The sequence below is a fragment of the Anopheles aquasalis genome, chromosome 3 (genome assembly GCF_943734665.1).
Source record: "Anopheles aquasalis chromosome 3, idAnoAquaMG_Q_19, whole genome shotgun sequence".
Classification (NCBI taxonomy): domain Eukaryota; kingdom Metazoa; phylum Arthropoda; class Insecta; order Diptera; family Culicidae; genus Anopheles; species Anopheles aquasalis.
In genome coordinates, this window is record NC_064878.1 from 23,771,596 (window position 1) to 23,793,183 (window position 21,588).

Consider the following 21,588-nt stretch of genomic DNA (forward strand, 5'->3'; position numbering starts at 1 on the left):
ACACCTAAAAAAGGGGGCGGCGACGCTAGAGGATTCTTCCATTTGGCGTTCAAAAACGCCCGAACGGAGGCCATGGGGTTGCTAATGATGCTCACGAAGCCCAATGTCTGTTGCCTAGTGAGCAAGAGTAGTTTCAGGTCTCGAGCAGTATCGTGGCTGCCAGTTGAATACTCCATCCCGTTTTTTGCAGTGCCTCTTCACACCGTGTTCGATTCGCTACACCAAGCCTGTAGAAAAGGGGCGGAAAAAAGACAGTTAATTGAATACTGATGCCACCGTTGCACTCGGCGACCTGGAACTCACCGACAAAGCCTTTCAATTTTAAAGTGCCGCACCGCCAGCGTATGATCCCAATTGACAGCTGATAACGATTTGCGTGCCTCGTCCTCGCTTGCCTCATCACCAAGCTCCTGCATCAGACTGGCCACCTGTTGATCCTGCTGTGCTCGCTCCAAGCGGCGCTGTATTTGCTGGCTAGACAGTGGCGCCGACGGTGCCGGGCGTATCGGCCGTAAATCCAAATCATTCGACACCTCATCGTAGATTGCCGGTACCAACGGTTGGGGTTGCCCCGTAACCGGGTTCACGTTGTTGTAAATCTGATGCTGAGCTTGCAGGGGCGAAGGAACCGGTTCGTAGAGTGAGGCCGGTGTCGGTGCGACTATATCGTACAAATCTGGCGCTGGCACCGTCTGGTACAGGTCAGTTGGAGCGATACTTCCATTGTACACGCTGTTGTATATATTGGACGGAACCCCGGGAGCTGCCGCCGTAAGGCTTACAGTTGACCCATAATGTCCGACCGCCTGGGCCATGATGGGACGATTCGAGAGGGCCACATAATTGTGGGACTTTTGCGGTGAGGACGACACGTGCTGTGTGTTGCCGTACAATTGCTGGGGTGCCGTTGATTCACCAACCGTACGTTCCATCCACATCTCCTGCACGACACTGTTGGTGGTGTCGTTGGTGCCGCTGGACTGCTGCTGCTGCTGCTGCGGCTGGACATTTTGCTTCTTTGGCGACAGGGTCAGCTGATGCTGGAGTGAGGCGGCCAATGCCAGCGTGTTGGCCTGGTTGGCGTAGTACTGACTCATTGCCAGATTAGCCGTAGTGTCGTACTTGGCATGGGATAGCTCCTTCGCATTGTTGCGTGTGGCATACGCCAGAGAGCTGTTTGCCGACGATGAATCGTACTTATACAGATTCTTCTCCAGGTCGGCCAAAAACTGTTTATCCAGTTTCTTCGGTGTCACGTTGAGTTGCTGAACACCGGCTGCCGTTGCTCCACTGCACGGTGACAACAGACCACTACCATTCGTGATTGCGCCGCTGGTATTGCTTACGTTCACCTCGAGAGATTCGTTGAGATTCTGGACCGGGCTGCCCATTCCATTCGCTTGGTTCAACGTTACCAGCATGCTCGAAGTAAGCTCATCCAAATCGCTTACCCGCCCATAATTGGCATTAATGTTAGAGACCGATGCTCGGATATTCCCGTACACCGACTGTGATGATGATGCTTGTTGCTGCTGTTGCGGTTGTTGTAGGACGGTCGGCGCAAGCATAGTAGTGGTTCCCACACCTGCTGGTGCAGCTTGTTCGATTGTTTGCTGCCTTTTAATGCTTGCCATCAGCTCCCTGGCGCTGACCGTACTGGATGGACCACTCTCATAGTCCGATGTTACGACCGGATCCTGTGGCGCAAATGGATCCGGTTCCGGTGTAAAGCTGTTCGTCGTCATGATGCTACCATTACTGTAGCTGAGATTCATCGTGCTATCGTGCACGATCCCATACGTATTGCTGTACTTTGGAGGCATCTGATACGGTGGAGGTTCCAGCTTCCCCAAGCCATGCTGCTGTAGGTTTGCCGTTTCAAAGGATCCCTGCTGTAGAGGCTGTTCCGGGGCAGTGAAAAACTGATCCTCACCCTCGGTCGGCACATCGATTGGTTCATCCAGTATGCTGATGGCCTGTCGATTCAAAGCGTTCAACGATCCCACCTTCGATGCGTTACCGGTACCTGCGACACGTTCCGGTTCATCGTTTGGTGATGATAGATCGATTAGAATGCCCTCGGATGTCGAGCCACTGGCCGCCAAAGTGCCATTACTCTGTGGCTGCGGTGGCCGTAGGGGACGGTTTTTGGCATCCTTCAACAGCTGCTGCTGCTGGTGTTGGTGATGTTTCTGGTGGCTTTCGTTGACCAGTTTGTTGTAGGAGAACTGCTTCGAGGCATTGCTCTTGCGTTCCTTTACGTACTGCTCCGAGATACACTTGCCACGCCGGTCAACGTTCACCATATCTTTCGTTTTGCCTGCCAATCGAATGGGAACGAGTTTAGTGATAATGTCACTGAGTGCATCCTTCCACCCTGAACTTACTTCGAAGCTTGACCTCACCATCCATTTCCAGGCTAGCGGGATTACCCCATGAGTTACCAAACGGTGATCCGTGGCCCGTATGGCGAAAGGAATCATGCAATGGTCGGCTGATGATGGCCGCTGATCCGCCACCACTCGATCCAGGCATCGTACTGGATGACGTTTTCCTGGCATCGACAGCAACAGTTCTGTGGAATGGAAAACGTTAAACAATATGTCTACATCAAATAATACCGCCACGAACCTAGGAAACGTTCCAATGTCAAAGGTACGCTGGTTCTGTCCCTTGAGAAACTGTAGTTCCGGCCGATCGTCGATGATCACGATCATATCACCCTGCTGCACCTCCAATCGGTTTTCGGCATTAAAATTCCCAATCGCACGATAGATCGGTGGCGGTACTCCGGTGAGGAATTCTCTGCAAAGACAAATGGAAACCAGTTACATTCTCGTTCTACAGTAATCGATTACTTGGTGACCTTACTTGATTGCAGCAAACGTTGGACGCTCGGAAGGCGTCTTATCCCAGCACTGAAGCATCAGCTGGTACACATCCGGTGGGCACGCATCCGGATGATGCAACCGCTCACCGTCTCGGCCAATCTTGCGCAAGATCTGTGACCCATTCAACCCCACCCACGGGTCCTCACCGAAGGTAAACATCTCCCACAGTGTAACAGCAAACATCCACGTATCGGACGCGTGGCTAAACTGTCGATAGCGCAACGATTCCGGGGCACACCACGGGAACGGTACCTTCTTGTGTTCCGTCATCACGTAGCAATCTTCCTGCTGGGGCAACGCACGCATCAACCCAAAGTCACCAATCTTGATCTTGTTCCCGGTCGCCAACAGCACATTACGGCACGCCAGGTCACGGTGCAGGAACCGTTTACTCTCCAGGTACGCCATACCGGTCGCAATCTGTACCGACCAGTTCCAGATCATCGGCAGCGGTGTGTGTTTGCACTGTTTGCGAAGCAAATCCAACAGCGACCCATTGACCGCCAGTTCGGTTACCATCATCATCGGTTGCGATAGGACGACACCGTGCAGCCGAATTAGATTTGGATGGTTCATGGCGTGCATCGCTTGCACCTCCTTGAAGAAGTCCTCCATAACGCCCGGCTGTGCGAGTGTGTCCGCCTTCAGTACCTTCACCGCGACCGGTATGACGTGATTGCCCGGTGCGTTCCATTCACCACGCCGTACCACACCGAACGAACCATCGCCCAGCTTGACCGACAGTGTAACGTCCCGTTCGTGTATCAGGCACGTCAGTGCCGGAACTTCCTCCGTCGCAGCGGCCACTGTCGAGGCCGCGGTTTGTGACTTCTTTTGGGGTTGTTGCTTTCCACCACCGATGAGCTTCGACAGAATGTTGCGACGCCATTGATGTGCCTTCCGTTTCTTGACCGCCTCCAGCAGGCGCCGTATGCCCGGTTTACCGAGACCGATCTTCTCCAGATCGTCCACGTGCACGTAGTCAAAGTGTGCCAACCGTGTCACCTGCAGCTCATCCCGAATCCGCGGTAGAAACTGTTCCAACTGTACATCCGCAAGCAGCTCCTCTAACCACGCGGTATCCGGATCAGCCATTTTGGGAGCTGAAAAGAAAGAACGAAAATCATCAGTTTTCGTCGACGGCTGAGTCGATGACGCACCGCAAGTGTGGCGCAGTGTAAACAACAATTAGATGGCCAATGGTATATGGATCCGGTTTGTTGCCTCAGTTCAAATAAGAACCGGCCGCAGTTTCCGGCCCTGGAGGAGAATGCACACACGCTGACCCAGTGAACCGCACCCCATCAGCAGCTGCGCCGCATACAAAATGAGATAAGCGAAGAGGCCCCGCCATTGCAAAGGAACGGAAAGAAATCGTACACACAGTATCAAGCAAACGGTTTCTCTAGTCACAAAAAAGGCCTCTTTCTTTTTATTTCTTAAACTTCTTCTTCTAATTTCGATTTATTTTGAAAATTCCTGTTTTATTCCTCCAAATCAATTTTGTCCCCTTCAAAGTAATCCCGTCTCGATATAATGCACTTGCGCGAATCAATTTTTCAGTTTTAGAAATACATAAAAAAAATGGCTTTAGGGATGGACTTCAGCTCCTTCTTCGCAGCGGCTTGAATGGGTTCTGTCGCGTCAAAACGGTTTTCCCGGAGGAGTTTTTGCAGCGTTTTTAATAGCCAGAAGCCACATGGTGCTAAATCAGGTGAATGCGATGGTTTTGGAAAGATATGAGAAGAGTTTTTGACGAAAAAGTCACGGAAAACTAACGACAATTACTGATACCAACGGTACCAGTCGAGTTCTGACGCGTTTGAGGCCCAAAACATTTATCAAAATGTAATTAGCAGATTATCTGAATATGCCAATATCATCAGCAAGGTCTCTAGTTGTTAATCGACGGTTTTGCAACACCAAATTTCTTATTTGTTGGGCGTAGGCTTCGTCAATTGACATCGATGGTCACCTAGGACGTTCTTCGTCCTTAACACGTTCCTTACAATCATGGAAATCTTTTTACCACTCAAAAGCATTTTTATTTAACTCAGCGTAGTCACCAAAGGCTTTCTGCATTATTCTTTACTTATCTGCACACCAAATTTTATGCCAATTCTGTGCTCAAAAACTTCCGAAATATAAATAAACAGAATTCGTAGAATTCGTTTTTGGTACTTCACAAAAAAATCATATCTCAAATACTAATCATTATTTTAACGTAAAACTTGGTATGAATGTCAATCACAGTACTGACAAACTAAAAAAAAACGAGAATTAAAAAATCCGTTCACACGACCAAATAGAGTACCAATTCATCTTACTTTCGTGACACACTAGTAGAATAAAATACTAATAAATACTTCGCTCATGAACCAGGCACGGGTTTGGCCCGTTTCGACGACAATCCGGAGAAGTTTCTCCCCAAAATTTAAGACGATGGTGACTCACTAGTCCCGGTTTATTGACTCCACCTCACTCCAGTGTACACTGGTAGCTCCCCAATTAAGTAGAGCAACAGATAGTAGTGTCCCGCTCAAATTAATGCACAACCACGATACGCTGGACCATTGATACGCTAACTTGTCTAGTGCGCTCCAATTGACGCTGGACAAGAGGAGCTGGCTGGCTGGCAACGGTTCGTGATGGCAATGTTATCGTGCTTTGCAGATCAAATTGTACGGCATTTCAAATGATGTATCGCCACCTAGGCACGGCTGCACACCGCGCTTCGCCACTGTTCCATAACTGTCCAGAGGGGATAATTTAGTGCATCCCAACTTTCTCTCCTCTCGATTTCGTGAATATGGATAAGGTAGTTTTTTATTATGTTTTTGCATCCTGCGCTCTCTTTCCCCTGGAATAACAACAGAGACAAGCAACAGCTTTAATAATCTGCAAATCATCAGTTACCGCTCACTACGATCGACGAAATCGACGCAACTTCCGATTGGATCGGTTGCAGAAAATCAATTCATATTGTTGCAGCACCAGCAGCAGCAGCAGCAGTACAAAACCGTGGCTTACATCATCATCATCATCATCATCAGCTACACATCCATCAACACGAGGAACATCCGTCTCTCAACGTCACACGAGAGTTTCGGGAGCGCCATTCATCGATCGATCGCCGAATGGTCAATAATACTCTGTTGGATGTCATGCATCCGCTGCGATATAGATTGGATTTGAACGCATCATCAACCGGGGTAGGAATTAGACTGTAAAAAAAAAGAAACAAACACCACATCTTCTGCCCAGCGGCTTCTTGCACAACATGCGTGAACAACATGCGCGAACAGGGCAGTGGCATCGTGAAAGTAATCGGAATCAAACAACAACGACCTGGGACGGGGGGATCAATGGTCCATGATTACATGTTGTGTTTTGCAAAAATCCAAACACCCAGATCTCTCACCAAAAAACCAGAACAACAACATAACATCAGCGCCATTCGTCGGAGAAAGCAATGACTCTGAAATCTCTCTGTCCAAATTCCAATCCGATCCCCGTTGGCATGTCGGTGAGCGGGAGTAGAAGAAAAGTTGGCCATAAACCCCACGAAGCTACCCGATCGTTCGATCATTCCGTGTTAACCTGATCGCGTACTAATTGAGCAGCGGTAGCCGAGCGATGGCGTCAGACGAGCGAAGCGTGACGACACCAGAAAGTGAAAGATAAATATGGAAACAATAGATCCCGGCCCGGCCCGGCACACGCACAACACACACCTCTCCTTCTCGGGCGAAAGGCAGAAGACTAATTGGAAATAATTGAATCTTTTTCCTCCTTTTTTCATCTGTTACTTTCCAGCCCCCAACCACTCCTTTTTGCAACCAATTGTTGCTCGAAGCAACGAGCAAGGGCCTATACACCACGCCTTTCGCCTTTACCTGGTGATTGTAGCTACAACAATTCACGCTTCATCTCCGGAAGGTGGCAAAGGAGCAGCGAGAGAGAGATAAGCAAACGATCGGTAGTAGCTCAAGGGGTGATAGGAAAGTTGAGTTTTGTTTTAGAAAAGCCGCAACAGCGGTGGCGGTGTGGATCGATTAGAAACGGCTAAAAAGAACTGATGGCTACTGATGACAAGCCACTTCGAATCATGTGATCAATGGAGAATCATGTGATCGATTAATCATCTCCCTCTTAGAACACATATCCGGCATAGAATTGTGGTTTTCACATTTAGCATTCACTTGTTTTGTTTCTCCGTAAATTATTAAGAAACGCGGAACATAATTCAAAATCTAATGCATTCCAGCACCTTCTCCTGATCGCACCGTCACTTGAGAGGGGGATGTACACCCTCCTCTGTGTCTCATCGCGATCGCCTCGAGTTCCTTCGTTACGGCGGATAGTCTACTTAATCGACGTGACGACGGTACACAGCAGCAGCAGCAACAGCAGCAGCAGAATGCGTAATAAGTGTCGCCGCGTCACTTTACTGTAGGTGACCAGAGTGCCACCTTGGCAGGGAGGGGCGGGTACTACCTCCAAGGTACCTCGCTAACCACGTGGATCAACAACGAAGCGGGGAGGCCCCCCCCCCACTAGCAGCACGGAGCTCGGAGGCTTGACGCAATAACCTGTCATCATCGCAGTGGTTGATGCAGAGCGCGGTTGACAAAGGGTGGAAGGGAGACTAAACAATTAATCTTCTCTTGTTCCCTCGCTCTCTCACTCTATTGCCAACCCTTTTTGGTGCACTCGCCGATTGTCACAACACCAGGGCAGCTCAGGCCCAAGCCCTGGGCCAGACTAGTCAACGAACATTCTCCGTGTCCGTCCGATCCTTGGCCGTTACCGGTTCTAAAGGAAGGAAGCGGGACCACGGCTGATGTTGATGAGCTGTTTATGCATCATGATGATAGCAGCGCGCGCGCGTGCACGATCGTGATCGCAAACGCAACGCCACTGAGCCGCTGAGTGGAATATAAACGAAGAAGAATGTTGATCGACATTATACGGAGCAGAAGGCAGCCGTTGCGGCCGGTGGTGGCCAGTATCATCATGCATCGGCTCATGCATGCAGCAGCTGCAAGAAGCAATAACAGCACCACCACCACCGGACTATCGAAATGTATGGATCTATTTTCAAACGTTTAGAAACCATCGTGGAACAAGAACTCCAAATCCCTCTCTCTCTTTCTCGCGAGGACATTAAAGAGACATAAATGTATCCAAATTTGGGCGTGAAGCTGAAGTTGGTAGCGCAATCCCTGCGGGGAGAGAAGTTGATATAAATAGGGTGAAAACTCTGCCGGCTCACCACCGTGGGTGTTCCCGAGGTAAATTGCAGACATAAATCCTCCCATTAGCTCACTCCACGGCGCGCACTGTAGTACCGCAACGTACCGACGTGAACCGCGCTCGACTGATGCCCTTTTTGGGAGGGAAAACTCTGATGAAAATGCGAACGAAACGCCACCGTCAACGGTGCTGCTGCGTGGTGTTGTGGCACGAGAATGTGCGAAGCAAAGATAAACAACCCACCAACCGGGGTCCGGGAAACTGGCGGCACATATAGATGTTTCGAAACATCTTCCAGCACTTGCAGCACCAGCAGCAGCAGCAGCAACAGAGCGCGGTTAGTATCATTGTTTGGAATTTTGTCGAAATGCTCTTTTTTCTTCGCTCACCTCCCTCTCCTGGGAAATTGGGTCTCAGGGTTCGAAATTTTCACGTCGGTTTACAGAAAACTGATCCTCATAAAAAAAACCGGGAACCCCTGGAGCCCATATCCGTTGCCCGCCCGACGAGCTGCTCCGCGTAAACATACGGCCACAACACACGCGCAGATCGGTGAGATAAAAAAAACGGAAAATATAAAGAGAAATCAAGACACTCGAGCGATCGCGGCGCTAGTCGACGATCATCATCTTTGGTCACTTTTTCTCCTTCCCAAACCAAAGCGGATCGTTTACAGTGGTCAAAACCAAACTTGCTGAACACGCAGCCTGGCCATTTGAAGCAGAAACGATACGAGCAACGACGACCAGGCGCACCTTTTTGCGATCAACGATCGAGCGAGCGAGCGGCAGGTGCGTTCGATTCGTGATCGATCGAGCAGCGAACTCCGCTCAGGGTCGCTGAGTGTTTCTCCTCATGCGTGTGTTTTTGGATGCAATTTGATGCATACAGCAGCGTGCATTGGCGAGAGGACGTATCCATAACAACGGACCATCCACGAGTGATAAAGTCTCCTCGGTTGCTGTGCAGCTTGGAAGCACGTTCCTTCGCCACTCTTCAAACCACTTCCAAAGAGTGTTGAAGGCGCTTCAGCCATGGCCAGCACCGTATGCCACTTGTATGGTTCCACATATCGTCCAGACAAGAGACAGTGCAGCAGCACACGCAGAGCCATAGGCCAGTAACACATGGCCAACCCAGTGCAGTGATGAATTGAAATTGTATCACTTCCGGTTACCCCAATTCAATGTGCGTAACAGAAACTGCTCCGGGAGGCCAAACGGGCGATCTGGAAACATAAAACCTTTTCCTCGATCCGGATACAAAGAAAGGGTAACACCATCATGCGACAACAACCACTCCCGGGGGTCTGTCTCTTACGGGTCTTCTTCTCCAGGATGAATATTTCCCACCGGTCCGCTTCGCTTCGCTGTGCTACGGAGAGCCACATCCTTACATGCCCAGAGTCCCGGCTACTATTTCGAAAGCATGCGTGCAGCATTCAGCAACGCACCGTTTTGGAGGGTGAACTCTGCAAGAAGTAATGGAGTTTTTTTTTACTTTTTAAATAATAAATAAACTCTCAACAATTCCTGCGGCAAGCAGAGTATTTGCTGAAGTGGGCCAGGGGGTGTGGGGTACTCCAAACATGCACACAGGACACCACTCTTGACCTAAATTCTAAGTATTTGCAAACGAGAGTAGTAGGCAGCATTCGTTGCTATAAGCAGGTGGCTGAACTTCTGGGCGAACATGTCCTGGCGAAGATGGTGGCCCAGGGAACCGTGCCCGTATTTCTTATTTATTCATGCAGCGCCCATTCCTTGGCGTGTGTACGAATGCTGTGAGGGAATGCTCATTTGTGTATCCAAGAAGCAGCACTGGGGTGGAAGCAAATCGTTCTCCATTATCGCATTCTCGAGCAAGGCAGCGAGCAAGCAAGCGACGCGAAGCTGGAAGGCTGCGCAGAAAGCGGTCAAGGCTTCCCGTTCCGCCTGTGTCCGACGGGATTCCAGCGATATCCAATGATGATAATGTGGAAATGCTTCACCGCCCGGCAACTTGGCGCATTGGAAAGAGCATAAAAAAACTCGATTCAATCCAGCAGCATATTGAGATGTAGACGATGTGCGGCGTAGCCTACTCCTCCCGTGGCAAGTGGCGCCCCGATGGCAGCTGTCGCCGGGATGTTAAACGGTGCAATCTAGCAACCATATGTGCGGTCCGTCCGCCGATGAGTCGCAAATAAAAAGGCAAAAGGCCCCGAAATTGCCTGGCCCGCTCGCGAAAAAACGAAAAGGGGTTTGAAAAGATGGCAATACATTACCGGCCGATGAAATCAATCTTGTTCTTTTCTTATTCTTGAGACGGAACCCGCCGGGTGCCCAGATCGTAGCAGCTGCTGGTCCGGGTGCGAGATGCTGCCACCACACCAGGCAGCGGACCGGAGACGACGGAGAACAGCAGAGTGACACAAAGTAACACAAGTAGCAAACAACGGCAGATGATGGGGTACCGTCACCCGTTTCGTCTCGTCGGTCGTTTCGTCTACCTTTTTCCTTTTCTTGCAATCTTCGGGTGGGTTTTTGAGCTCGACCAGGCCCAAAGGTAACCGCCGCACGTTCTCGTTCGTTCTTCTCCCTTCCTCGCGCCGTCTCTCTCGCGCGTGCAAAAGGAAAAATCCAATCAAGGACTAGCGAGCGGTCACTTCCTTCCACCGCTAAGGCCTAGCACCGAGCGTTGTGCGTTGAGGTTTTCTCCAAGGGCGCTCTACGCTGGACGGTCCGGACTCCGGACAGCCTTCCTTCCTTCTTGCTGGCGCTTTGATTTTCTGTGTCCTTTTGCCTCTCCTCCTGTTGTCTTTCTTGGGCACACTTCCTTCGCTTGTTGTACCTTTCGGAGGAGGTGTATTTGATTCGTTAACCGCAGCGTAACCTCTCTCCTAGACTGCCTCCTGGCGGTTGCGAAATCACCGACCACGGCTACGGCTATTAAACAGTAATATGAATCTCATTTACTGCCTTCCGTTTAGTAGGCGTCGCACAATAATTCCACGCATTGTAATCATACACACGTTACTGCGATCCAACAATACTACCAGCGGCCACCCTCATCATCAGATGACACCAAGGACACACGACGGAATTGTTGTTGCATCTAAGCAAGCAAGTTGGTGGCGGATGCGAAACAAGTTTTGCGCCGTGATGGCCATACTAACTCGGATGATGATCGAAGCACCCTTCCACAGCGCCACACATAAGACGGAGATCGTTGTTACGATTTTCACTAGAACTTGGCCCCATTCACGGCGGCACACGTACAAACTGAACACAAAAAAGGGTAATCCCCGAGGTCACCCATATTTTCGCGACCAGCGAGCGCGAGCGTATTTCCAAAGGGGCCACGAAAAAACAAACACGGCACTTCCACCAGGCACGCACGCACTTACCACGATCCCACACCCGTTGCGTTGTGATCTTCCTGTTCACGACGGCTGCACGATATTTGTCGATCGCTCCGCGATGCTGCTGCTGCTGCTGCTGGTGCCCTTCCTCGGGGCTGCTACGATTACGAAAACCGCGGTACGAAATCACAAAAGCGCACAACAGCCGCCGCGGCCGAAATCGAAACACAAAAAAAACGGGATGAGGCCCACGGTTGGTAGCAGTTGGTGCGCTCAACGATGACAGCTACTGTTGGCCAAGGTGTAGATGGAAAGGCGGCTCAACGATGTCCGTTTGAACGGCAGATTTGGATTTAAATTTTTGTTTTTCCACCTTTTATTATCCCACAATACCCCTTTTATGCCCTAATTTCTTCGTATTCCGCGTCTAGAGTAGTTTCACAAACTGTTCATCCTGGCAAATCGAGCACACGTACGAGTCGGGGTTGGCGAGATTCGTACAGCTCCGGTGCTTCAGCGCACCACCGCACACCTTACAACCTACCAAGCTGGGCACCACTCCTCTTCGCTTATTCTTCTTCTCCTTATCACATCCAACGGCCGTGCACCGGCGTTTGTGCAGATCTTTAAATGCGCCCGGCTCCCGCTCCCAGGCGGCTTCCCGTTGCGGAACGAAGATTCCACAGAGGGCAGCAAATTGGTGAAAGTTTTTGTCGTAGCAATTCGGACACTGAAATTTGTAGCCGGAGGTGAACGCGTACCGCTGCAGACACTGCCGGTGATACATTCCCGCCGGGCATTGGCTATTGCACGAAGCACGGATGATTGCGACACCGTTACATTCCGGATCGCCCGGTTCCGGTAGCTGGTCGTAGCAGATCTCACATGCCATACCCTCCGTAGGATGCACTTTCTGCTGTGCGGCTGGCAAATGTTCGTGGCAGTACGAGTTGAACTGGCCGCAAAACTGCGTCACGCAATAGTTCTTGTAGCCACAGACGTAATGGTACCATCGGTCGCATCCATCCCGAGTGCACAGCACCGGGGCCGACTTTTGTCCACAGTACGTGCAGATCTTATCGCGCGTTTCTTTCAGGCTGTCCTGTATATCGCGTATCAGGAAACCGGCGATCCCTGAGTAGGCTGTGCCGCGTTGCACAATACGACTGCCGGAAAGCTGGAAAAAAGAGGTGGAAAACTCAATCAGCACCGTGAAATCGACACAAAACCCGGATCCCTGCCTTACCAAACAGAAATAGTGGCATCGGAACGTGTTCGTGCCCCTGTTGTACTTCTTCTCGATGAATTCACCGTACCGCAGCGGATTCCACTCGGAGAGCAGACAGATTTCGCAACGCGAGCCAGACGGTGTCCTGAGCACGTTGAGCTTAAATTTGGAATCGGTGGCATAACTTACGTTGAACAACGTTTGGTTTGGAATCATCGTTTGGACAACTGTGATTTTTTTTCCGTTCCAGCTGCCGCTAGAAAAAATCGACGGTCTTCGCCTGGGTCACCCTATGCCCGCGAGCTGTCAAACAGAAAACCGTTTTCGTTCAAAATCGCCCCCTTGAACGCGCACGCACAGCGAAAAACGGTCGAGAATTGCAATAGTGGCACGGAATTTCCGTTTTTCCACCATTTTCCAGGTAGTTTTCGCCAAACCGTGCTGCTGTCTTTGCTGTGTACTGTCCTTTTTTGTGCGAACCGTGTGTTTGGTGTTTTATTTTACGTTTCCGCGATCGTTTGAAGCGCGTCCTTTCTGTGGCTGTGTTGTGAGCGGTAATTTGGGGACGGACCATTTTCCAACTCGTGCATCGGCGTCTCTGGGCATCAAAAGAGAAACGAATTCAACGAAACCATGGATGAGCTGATGGAAATGTTTAGCTCCTTCATTGGAGAAGCGCTGCAATCGGAGCGAAACATGGAGGAAGAGTTCAAGGTAAGGAGAGGCGGGGTAGACGGCAACCGGGAAGAAGCTGTCCCTCGAAGATGGCGCATCACACTCGTCCTCTTTTGTTGTGCTCCTTCGTTTCTTTGCAGGAGCTCGAAAGAAAGGTCAACCAGTGCGTAAAGCAGGCAACTGAGCGGGGTACGCCGGTGCAAAACAAAAAGCGCCCGAAACGGCATGCTTCAATCTCGGAGAAGGATGAAAGCGAAATCAAGGACGACGACAGTACGGTGCTTGATCACGAACGTACCGCCTCCAGCCGTGGCTCAGCCAACAGAATGCTGGATGTGGCGCCGAGCGATGAACCGATGGTGGCCGAGGAGGTGATGCCCGAGGCGACGGTTGCCTCGATGCCACCGCCGCCAGCACCGGTAGTGGCAGCCGTTGAAAAGGCTGCGCGGCCGTCTCGAACTGCTCGGCTAAAGGCGCAGGAAAAGCTTAAGGAACCGAGCCTTGTAGAAAAAATGCGCAACCCAAATGCGAGCATCAAGGTAAAAGTGGAACGCTCATCGACCGTTGCTAATAGCAACAGTGGTGGCAGTTCATCGAATGATAAGTCTCTAGTGGATAAAAATCTGCACAAAACCACCACCCCCACCACCAGTTACGATGAGATGGAAGTGGAAAATGATGCCAATCGTATGAACCGCATGGACAACGTGGTTCCACCGATCGATGAGACCGCTACAAACAAAGAGGGAAACCCCAAAAATGCGTCCGACGATCATCGTGATTCTGCGGGAGAGGAGCGATTGGGCAAAGCCTCTCTGATGGTCATACAGCCGATGGTTCCGAAGGTGGAGATTGTGTCCGATGAAGAAATGCCACCACCGAAGATGCCTGCACCGAAACCAGCCGCACCACGCACCGGCCGAGGACGTGGTCGACCTCCGAAAGTCTCGAAATCCAAGAGTACCATCCAGCCGGACAGTGACACAATGGAGCCGGTTCGCATTAAAACGGAAAAACTCTCGATAGTTGAATCGGCAGAGAGCACGTTCACAATAACCACCGACCCGCCATTACGGTCGCTGAATGTGGTATTAGAGAAAATGGCCATTCCTAAGGGAACTCCACCGCCAGCCTCAACAACAGTAACGACGTCACCTGGCATGGAAATGCCGGATCCAAATGGAACATATTTGTTGGAAACGGCCTGTCCAAAGGGGACACCACCGTCGGCCACAACAACAACGTCGCCTGGCATGGGATTACCGAATGCGAATGGAACTTACTTGGTGGACACGACCTTTTCAAAGGGAACACCACCGGCGTCCACAGCAGATCCGAATGGAACGTTCGCCATTACCACTTCCTCTTCTGGCAACAATCGTGGGCTGCCCTCGGTACAGGATGGAACGTTCGTGATAGAGAAGAATGACTCTTCCAGCGAGCCAAATGCCGCCGAAAGGAAGAATCTGGTGAATGCCAGTATTATGACCGAGGATGATTCGGTGGTAGAGAACTCGCCACAGCAACAACCTCCACCGGCACTGCCCGTTGTACTGCCCACAGTAAAACCTTCATTTTCAAAGGCAACGACCGAAGGTAAATCAAAGAAGGCTTCCACGACTGGAACTTTAAAAAAATCATCCAGCAGCAACGCCCTCGGGTCGGCTCGCAGCAACGCCACGGCAGCACTGGCCGATAATGGCAAGAAGCACAAGGAACTGTTTAATCCGTGCGTGCAAAGCCCCATAAAGAGCCGCATCGAGGCGTTCGAAAAGTGTGCCTTCGGTAGCACCACAGCGACGAAGGCAGCGAGTGGCACACCACTCGTAGGTCGTATAATGAAAACCGCCAGCACGCCTACTTTAACTCCGCACGCCACTGCATTGGATGCGGCTGGATACGGGCTGGCCGGAGTTCGGTCCGCAAACGCTGCTCGCCCGATGGCAGGAAGCACGGTGACCACTCCGAACATAACCATGCAGCCAATTACAAAGGCTTCCTCGGCCTCCAAGATATCGCAGATGCGAAGCAAAATGCTTCACCAGCACAACGCACACTCCGGGGCCGCGCACGCCGGTTCCGGTGCCAGAGGACCCTTGAGTTTGTCGCGTGAGCCAAGCTGGGACCGTGCTGCTGCTGGAACGCCTTCCACGAGTGGTACGCTTTCGGCGGCATCATCCACGTCTTCGCTGCTCGATGAAAAGAAGAAGAAACGCGAAGAGAAGCAGCGAATAGCGGCGGAGCAGCGTGAGGCGAAGGAACGCGAGAAGCGCGAACACATGGAGCGGCTGCGGCGGGAAAAGGAGGAAAAGTATCAAAAATTACTTCAGGAAAAACAGGAAAAGATACGCCTCGATGCAGTCAAGAAGGCCCGGAAGCTGGAGGAATTCGAAAAGCGCCGTCAACAGGAGGAACAGCGTGCCCTGGCCGATCAGAAGCGGGATGAGCTGGCGAAGCAACTCGAACAGCAACGGTAAGTTGTTAGGATGTTACGGGTCCTGCCTGGTACACGGTTACTAATGATGGTTGTTGTTATTTCTGGAAATTCTAGAATCGATCGCGAACTACTGGAAGCACTGAAGCAGAACCAGATGATGAAGGAAAATACTGAAATCAAGCTACAGAAGCAGATGCACCAGCAGAAGCTGCGTCAACAGCAGCAGCAAGCAGCGGCTGCTGCCGCAGCTGCGAAGAAGAAAGCGGCAGCTGGTGGACGCCGTGTCCAGCAATTCACGTTCGACATGATCGAAACGGATGATTCGACGGACGAGGATGAACCGGCGGATGCGTCCAAGAAGAACAAACGTCCACCGCTTCCCGAGTGGTGTAAAAACGGTAAGCGCTCTGGCCCCATGTCTCCCGCTCCGAGCCGACTCTCTAACAGTGTTTTTTTGCCTCTTTTTATCCTTTACCAGTGGAGGAATATCGTAAAGCACTGCTGATCCAGTCCAGGGTGGACACGAAGGTGATCGACCGGTTGTTCTCCGTGCAACCGACAACGCCCGATTTGCGCGAACTGTTCCCCTCGATCGATGCCCACAAGCTAAAGCGGAACTCGAGTGCCATCTGGAGGACGCCACCACGCGGATCCCAGATTCCATAATCCGCTCGATTCCATTACATTACATTATGCTCTATCCCTGTCGCTGTGTCAAGCGCAGCTTAATCTTATTCCCCGGTATTCGCTGTTCTCGATATGTTTTAAATAATAACGTAGAGTTTACTTTTAACGTGTAATTGATAGTTTAGCGTTCGCTGCGTTCATTTGTAGATAGTAAGAAATAAAATTTTTGTTTAATATACTATCCCTTTTAATATACTCTGTGCTTGATTTATAGATCTTAAAAAAGTCAGTTGGTTTCGAAGGGCTTTTTTCCAGGATTGTACGGAAAATGTTGGTTTATTCTGGTTCTTTGTTCCGGTGGCTGGCTGGCTTTGGGTATCGAACCTGTGGGAAGAGGTGGTTAGCACTGGATGCTGTTTGGTGAATGCATCCGTATCAACAAAAAAAAACCGGTTCAGTTTCTCTTCGCATGCTCCGGAAGTAAGGATAGGGAGTAGTGGCAAAGATAAACCGGGGATGTCTGCGTAGATAATGCGACCTTCGATTCTAAGTTCAAGCATACAGCACGCACGCGCGTGCCCTAAAGGCTATATGTTATGATGCGGCGTATATGCGCTTACAATGGAATGGTAAACCACGCGCGTTAAACGCTGCTCCTGCTGCTGCTGCTGCTAGTGTACTGCCATAGCTAGGTATGCATATTCCTACTACATACGATAACCGCTAAGTTACAACACGCACTCATAAGTTCCTCTACATCCTAGACATACGTTCTATTCCACTGTTTGGTGTTTAGCCGTGTGTTGTTTTCGTTTTCCGTTTCACGATTTGAATAACAATTTATATAAAAACCTACCAAGCTTCGCACTATTAAACTTTGTTTTTCTTCAAACAATCTTCTGTATAAAATATGTGTGTTCTGTAGTAGTACCCTCCTAGTACCCTTCCCCCGTCCCCTTCCTTTCGGCACTTGCATGTACTTCGTCGTTACTTGCGTTTTAAATTCATCCAATCTATCATTTCATCAGAACTGTGTATATCATAAATTTCGGGAACAAGGTTTTCTCTTCTGTCGTTCACTCATTCGCAACAAGCGCGCTCATTCGCGAAATCCGTCCGTAGAAAAGGATAGCAAAAAAGTAAAGATCCAGAAAGTGTGCTAAAAAAGAGACTCCAGGGGCTGGGCCGGGCTGCGATCGGTGTCGCTAGAGATCAGGTAGTAGTAGCAGTTCCGGTGTGCCGACAATGCTAAATGGATACTCGATTAGCATATGGAAAACCGAATGGTGAATAGGAAAAGAGACCGGCCCTCTGCTGCGCGGTGTGAGGGCTTAGGTGTGAGACTCGCTTAATCGACCGACAAGGAAGCACGTGTTTTCAATGCATTTTGTATCATCTGCTGTGTGTGGTACGTGTGATGTTGTTCTCCTAATTTTTTTTAAAATCGAGCTATTGTGGAATAAACTGTGTGTTTTTTAATATTTTTAAAAATTGAATTGTATATACTTTGCTCTACCTGGTTCATCATGCATTCATTGCTTTGTAAAGATGATATGTGTTAGTTACGCCTTTTTGGTTTTTTTCCCGTCTGTCCTCTCTTTCCTGGCTTCGCCAGATGACTTTTAACTAGTTTTGTTATTGCTACCATTTCCGCTAGTTGGTTACAGCTTTCGCTGCTTCTACTTATAAACGTTCTCTATATATGTATATAAGTATATATCGATATAGGTTTGTTCTCTCTACAAAAGCTGGCATGATTGCTTTGTTTTGTGTGGTTTACGTTACTTACTAATTGTTTTTCTTTTTGTTATCGGCGCGCTGCACTGCACACCTTACCAATGGGATTGTATGAATTTGCTAATTTCACTCAGATCAGATGATATGTGTTGTTTGCTAACTTTCAAAAAGTGTTCTAGGATGCAGACTGCCGCTGGGCCCACAGTTGCTTTCAACAATTTCTAATTTCAATTACACACAGCTAAAACGTCTTTCCTCAACTGGTCGAGCAGCTTTCGCTCCCCATCCTCATCCGTCGGTTTCGGTGCGCGAGATTCCCCATCTTCCGGTTGGTCACCGTGGTGAGGCTGTTGCGTTAGCTTCGCAAGAAATTCTGGATTATCGCGGATCGTTTGCGTTAACTTTGCGCACTGGTCCGCCGACAGCTCCAACAGGACGCGCATTAAACGATCGCGTTCCCGATCGCTCACAGTGGTCCCCGAATCCCCATCATCACCTTGCGATTCACTGCTGGTGCTTGGCGGAGAAGGTAGCTTCAACGCGAACGCTATGTAGGCAACGGTAAGCTCCATCCATAGCCCACGACCCACGCGAATACCATCGATCGGCGATAGGCGGAATGAGGTACCGCCGCCCTGCCAGTCGAATGCCTTTTCACAGCGCCGTACGAAAGCGTACGTTTGAAGTAACATTTGCATCATCGTTCCGGGCGACAGTTCATCCCGATCCGCTTCACTAGCCAGCAAGCGTACGATACTAGCCAGCTGGCCATCCGCAGCAGGCTCTTTAGCACCATCCTTCTGCACCAGCTCGACCAGCTCACGAATTTCGTCAAACAGCTGCTCATCCGCTGGATTACAGATACCCTGGAGGAACTCGAACAGTCGTTCCACTTCCGGTGGCTCAAGGGCCAGCAGGGAGCGAATGGTGAACCGCAACCCATCGATCCGTATCGAGCCGTGATCGGCCGGATCGGACGCAATCAGATTGTTGGCCGCGAGCGAATGTTTCACAATCCGCAGCCCGATATCGATCGCACGGGAATCGTTGTTAAAGTACTCGCACAGATGATCCTCAAACCCGAACAGTTTCAGCGCGACGATCGCATTGTTCTTCATCATCAGCTCCGCCTGCCGGATGCTGATGATCGTTTTCGTCCAGAAGCAGATCGAGGCCGCATGCGCTAGCCGCGTTTCGATCGACGCGTTGTAGAAGTTTGAATGCATCGCCGACAGTGTATCGCAAATCACCAGATCGCTGATGATGTTGCCTGTTTCGTTGATGAAATTGCAAACCTTGAACCCGGTCGCAATACTGTGGCTCGTTGAGGCCACTCCCGAGAGGGCTGAAATGTGTGGCATCGTACCGAAGGTGAGCACGTGCGCGGTAAGGCTAAGCCAAGCCGTACGGGATTCGGAATCGAGAAACGGATTCAACGATTCCTGATGGGCGCTCTTATCCCGGAGCACATCGATCGAACGGCCGGTCGCGTACAGTGCCGAACCGATGCTGGCCGCCACGAACGGTGTCGCAATGCCACCGGAAAGAAAGATGGCACCCGTTGCACCGGCCACTCCTAGCGAAAGTGAAAGGAACGAAACGAGATCAGTAACCACGGGCGGACGGTTCATCATCTCGACCACTTACCGATGATTCCTGTAGCGATGTCGAGTGCCTTCAGGTAGTACGCTTTCCAGGCCGGCGTTCGACCGACACCGTACACCACCGTCTTCTTCTCTCCGGTCGCCACCAGTCGGCCCTCCTCCGGATACATCATCTCCGCCGATGGGTACTTGTTGTTGCGCAAAAAGTCCCGAAAGCTCTCGTACACGCGACCGTACGAATCCACGTACTTTGGTTCCGTGGCTTGCAGCTCACCAAACTGATAGCGGAACAGTGCCACCTCGTACAGCTTCCCCTCGGCGTACAGCTCGATCGGCAGGATCGTCAAGTGGCACGGCTCTTCCGGGACCACCGATCCCTGATGGTACATTTGCTGCGTTAGCTTATCGATCGTTTTGCGTGATTCTTCATCGTAAAAGCACAGCTCCTCCTCGTACTCCTGCTGCAGCTCATCATCGGTCCACGTGTTCGGATCCTTCATCGTCAGATTGAGCGCATAACCGAGCGTGTTGGCCAGTGCGACACCGCTCAGCGTTTGCGGTTCATCGCCACGGCAAGCACCACCGCGGTTGAGAAACTTTTTCATGTTCTCACTTGCCCGCTCGATCCACTCTTCGGCCGGGACGTCCATCCTGTTTTCTTCGTGGTTTTACAAAAATAACTGTTCCAATCTCTCGGCCTCCCTCACGTGCAGCGCGGTTCAGCGTTACGGTTGCTAATTGACAAAGGATACCACCGTTCCGGTGGTCACAGCATATTACAAGGAGCGGGTGTTTTAGACTCCGGTGACGCAACCCTTTCCTTCCAGTGGAGCTTGTGAAATATCATTGCCCATCAAACGGGGCTCCAGGTCCGGCGGAAGGAGGTCGCTAATGACTCAACGGGCGGGCTCTGCATGCTCTCCTGTAACGACTAAACGATGATGCAGAGGGAGAAGAAAAACATTAGCTCAAACACCACAAACAGACAGCCACAGCCAAGCCAGGTCAGGGAAGGTGGGAAAATCGATAAATATTTGATTTTATGTGTTTTCTATGCGCCGTTACGTTACTACGCTCAGCTTTCTGTGCTGTTCTGTGTGGCCAACAAAGAACCAGCTGGAGAACAAAGGAAGGGGCTCGGGTGTTTACTGCGTAGCAGGCATTGAAATCCGAATATTGGCACTCCTGTGTAAATCGTTCGATTGATTCCCTCCGCCTTCCCTCTGGTTGCACTCTAGTGATAACAACACCTGATAAGAGGGACATGCACTTACCTTATTTACTGCAAACCATGTTTCACCGAATGGAAACGGATGGCAAGGCAAGATGGAACAAAATCATAACAACAACTGCACCTAACAACCCCGAAACCACTCGACGTGGGGAGGGGGTTATTGGGAGAAGATTTTCCCAGCTGTGCGTGGGCGCGAATCAAAATAAACTTTTGTTGTTAAACTTTCTGACAGCATCGTACACGCCAAAGAAGAAGAAGAAGCCAAAAACGGCTGAGCACTCCGGGAAGAAGAAGAAGAGGTCGAATGTGAATTATAATTTTTTCACAATATATTGTGAAAAGTGCTTTTCGTTTCGGTGGGGTTTTCGACCCTGCGGTTCTGCTTTTTTTGAACCCGCGAGCTGCGATTCAACCGACGGAACCGACAGCACAGTCGACTGACAGCATGACTTTGGTTGTCCATTTACCTGCTCGGGTTCGAGAGTGGAAAGCCTTCTTTTTCCTCTTCTTCTTCGCGGAGTTTTCCGCCGTTTTTTTTCTTTTTCAGAAACATCGC

The 21,588-nt window shown here is 50.4% G+C and overlaps 4 protein-coding genes across 8 annotated transcripts in view; 1 reads left to right on the top strand and 3 right to left on the bottom strand.

Moving 5' to 3' along the window:
- Positions 1-11,741, bottom strand: part of LOC126573979 (activated Cdc42 kinase Ack) — a 12,547-nt gene extending 806 nt beyond the window's left edge. Inside the window, exons 1-7 of one of the 3 annotated variants that reach the window (XM_050233832.1) lie at positions 11,536-11,741; positions 10,414-11,074; positions 2,872-3,994; positions 2,632-2,805; positions 2,388-2,575; positions 304-2,320; positions 1-227 (exon numbers count right to left, since the gene is read on the bottom strand). The exon at positions 1-227 is cut by the window's left edge and continues 806 nt beyond it. In XM_050233832.1, coding sequence (XP_050089789.1) covers positions 134-227; positions 304-2,320; positions 2,388-2,575; positions 2,632-2,805; positions 2,872-3,986 — 3,588 coding nt within the window. In that variant the 5' untranslated portion in view covers positions 3,987-3,994; positions 10,414-11,074; positions 11,536-11,741 and the 3' untranslated portion in view covers positions 1-133. Of the gene's footprint in view, positions 228-303; positions 2,321-2,387; positions 2,576-2,631; positions 2,806-2,871; positions 3,995-10,413; positions 11,075-11,184 lie in introns of all 3 variants that reach the window. The other 2 variants (XM_050233831.1, XM_050233829.1) reach the window with 2 other exon arrangements.
- A 3-nt stretch (positions 11,742-11,744) lies between these two features.
- On the bottom strand, positions 11,745-12,934 carry LOC126574392 (PHD finger protein 7-like). The gene is made up of 2 exons (XM_050234579.1): positions 12,737-12,934; positions 11,745-12,667 (listed from the first exon to the last, which is right to left on the bottom strand). Exons 1-2 carry the CDS (start codon positions 12,932-12,934, stop codon positions 11,918-11,920), a joined length of 948 nt encoding a protein of 315 aa, XP_050090536.1. The 3' UTR covers positions 11,745-11,917.
- A 134-nt stretch (positions 12,935-13,068) lies between these two features.
- Positions 13,069-16,698, top strand: LOC126573980 (uncharacterized). The gene is made up of 4 exons (XM_050233833.1): positions 13,069-13,432; positions 13,534-15,866; positions 15,945-16,228; positions 16,309-16,698. The coding sequence occupies exons 1-4, from the start codon at positions 13,352-13,354 to the stop codon at positions 16,494-16,496; spliced, it is 2,886 nt and encodes a 961-aa protein (XP_050089790.1). The 5' UTR covers positions 13,069-13,351; the 3' UTR covers positions 16,497-16,698.
- A 452-nt stretch (positions 16,699-17,150) lies between these two features.
- Positions 17,151-21,424, bottom strand: LOC126573982 (uncharacterized). Of its 3 annotated transcripts, none has more exons than XM_050233840.1 (3): positions 21,073-21,424; positions 19,842-20,720; positions 17,151-19,770 (listed from the first exon to the last, which is right to left on the bottom strand). In XM_050233840.1, the coding sequence occupies exons 2-3, from the start codon at positions 20,446-20,448 to the stop codon at positions 18,422-18,424; spliced, it is 1,956 nt and encodes a 651-aa protein (XP_050089797.1). In that variant the 5' UTR covers positions 20,449-20,720; positions 21,073-21,424; the 3' UTR covers positions 17,151-18,421. The 3 variants fall into 3 exon arrangements, with proteins under 3 accessions (XP_050089797.1, XP_050089798.1, XP_050089799.1); XM_050233841.1 differs by having other exon boundaries at positions 19,842-20,729; XM_050233842.1 differs by lacking the exon at positions 21,073-21,424 and having other exon boundaries at positions 19,842-20,946.
- Positions 21,425-21,588: the final 164 nt, after the last annotated feature.